Consider the following 1,247-nt stretch of genomic DNA (forward strand, 5'->3'; position numbering starts at 1 on the left):
GTCTTGAATAGTTTATACAAGTAGTAGGTTTAAATCGAAAGATACCTGCTATACACATGAATCTTATAAACAACATCAATCAGTTGGGGATTATTATATTAGTTAGTGTTTTGATGGGAGGGTTTGAAAATAGGTGACTTTTGGTATTAAAAGGTGCCTATTGGCAAAGGTTGAGTCTGTTAGTCCTAACAGACACCTAAAAGGTTTATAAATACCTTTTCTTCTCCAAAACAAAAATCATCAGAAAAGCAACAAAGTATCTTCTTCTTTTCTACTATCTTCAATTCACCAAATTTGTTCAAGTGAAAATTCGAGTTAATTGCTGGTGCTCGAATTTCAGAGGCTTTGTAAAATCCTGGAGGAATTCTGTCATAATCCCTGCAGCAACGAAGTTGGGAGGCTTAAATTCCTTAAGGACAGTGACTACACTATCAAAGCCTAATTATTTCATCCCAATATTCTGTTATATTTTCTAACAGGCTTTGTCATTGAATTCCTTAGCATAAAAAGGGCAAAACCTCTGCAAAATCTTTTTATCTCACTGTCGGGTGCCTGAACGTCTTTGGCTGCAACAGTGCCGTGTGAAAAGGAACACATAACTCAAACAACACTTCATTACTACAAAGCATTTAAGCCCAGTCCCCACAGAACCCCCCCCCCTTCTTCGGCCACCCCCACGTTGTTGTTCCTCTCTCTTCATGTGCTCATCATCGACTTATCATGTGACTATACTATACCCCTTCTTTGGCGGCCCCCTTACTAGTACTACTTTCTTCTCTTTCCTTTTTGTGTTCTCACTTTCTCTCCTTTGCTTTCCCTAATCATTAGCTCCTCCTAACTTCCCTATCTATTGTCCACTATACTTAGTTTTAAAAAAGATACTATCTTTCATCGATTTTTCAGCACCCCATTTTGATTCTTTGAGTTATATAGACTGTGAGTGTCATATTTGTCTATGTGAGCTGATGAAAAATGGGCTGTTTACAGTCCAAATTCAAAACTGCAAATGTTCAGTCCCCTGATAAAGAACCTTCTCAGCCTGACTCTAAAACAGATCTTGGTACCCCCTTTCTCTTTATTTCACTTAATTATTGCATATTTACATTGCTCTTACACTGTGTGTTCTTGGTGTATGTGGGGGTTGGGAGAAGAGCCTTCTACTTGCTGGTTTTTGAGTTCTTATTGAATGCATGTTGAATCTTTGATCTGGGTTTAACTTAATCTGTCTCCCCCCCCCCCCCCCCCCC

The 1,247-nt window shown here is 38.9% G+C and overlaps 1 protein-coding gene across 1 annotated transcript in view; it reads left to right on the forward strand.

Annotated features, from left to right (window-relative positions):
* The first annotated feature begins 649 nt into the window (after positions 1–649).
* LOC109238004 (probable serine/threonine-protein kinase At4g35230) overlaps positions 650–1,247 on the forward strand; it is a 6,843-nt gene continuing 6,245 nt past the window's right edge. Inside the window, exon 1 of the mRNA XM_019404428.1 lies at positions 650–1,060. Within this exon, the coding sequence (XP_019259973.1) occupies positions 973–1,060 (88 nt within the window). The 5' untranslated portion in view covers positions 650–972. The remainder of the gene's footprint in view (positions 1,061–1,247) is intronic.

This window comes from Nicotiana attenuata, unplaced genomic scaffold (assembly GCF_001879085.1).
Source record: "Nicotiana attenuata strain UT unplaced genomic scaffold, NIATTr2, whole genome shotgun sequence".
NCBI classification, from domain to species: domain Eukaryota; kingdom Viridiplantae; phylum Streptophyta; class Magnoliopsida; order Solanales; family Solanaceae; genus Nicotiana; species Nicotiana attenuata.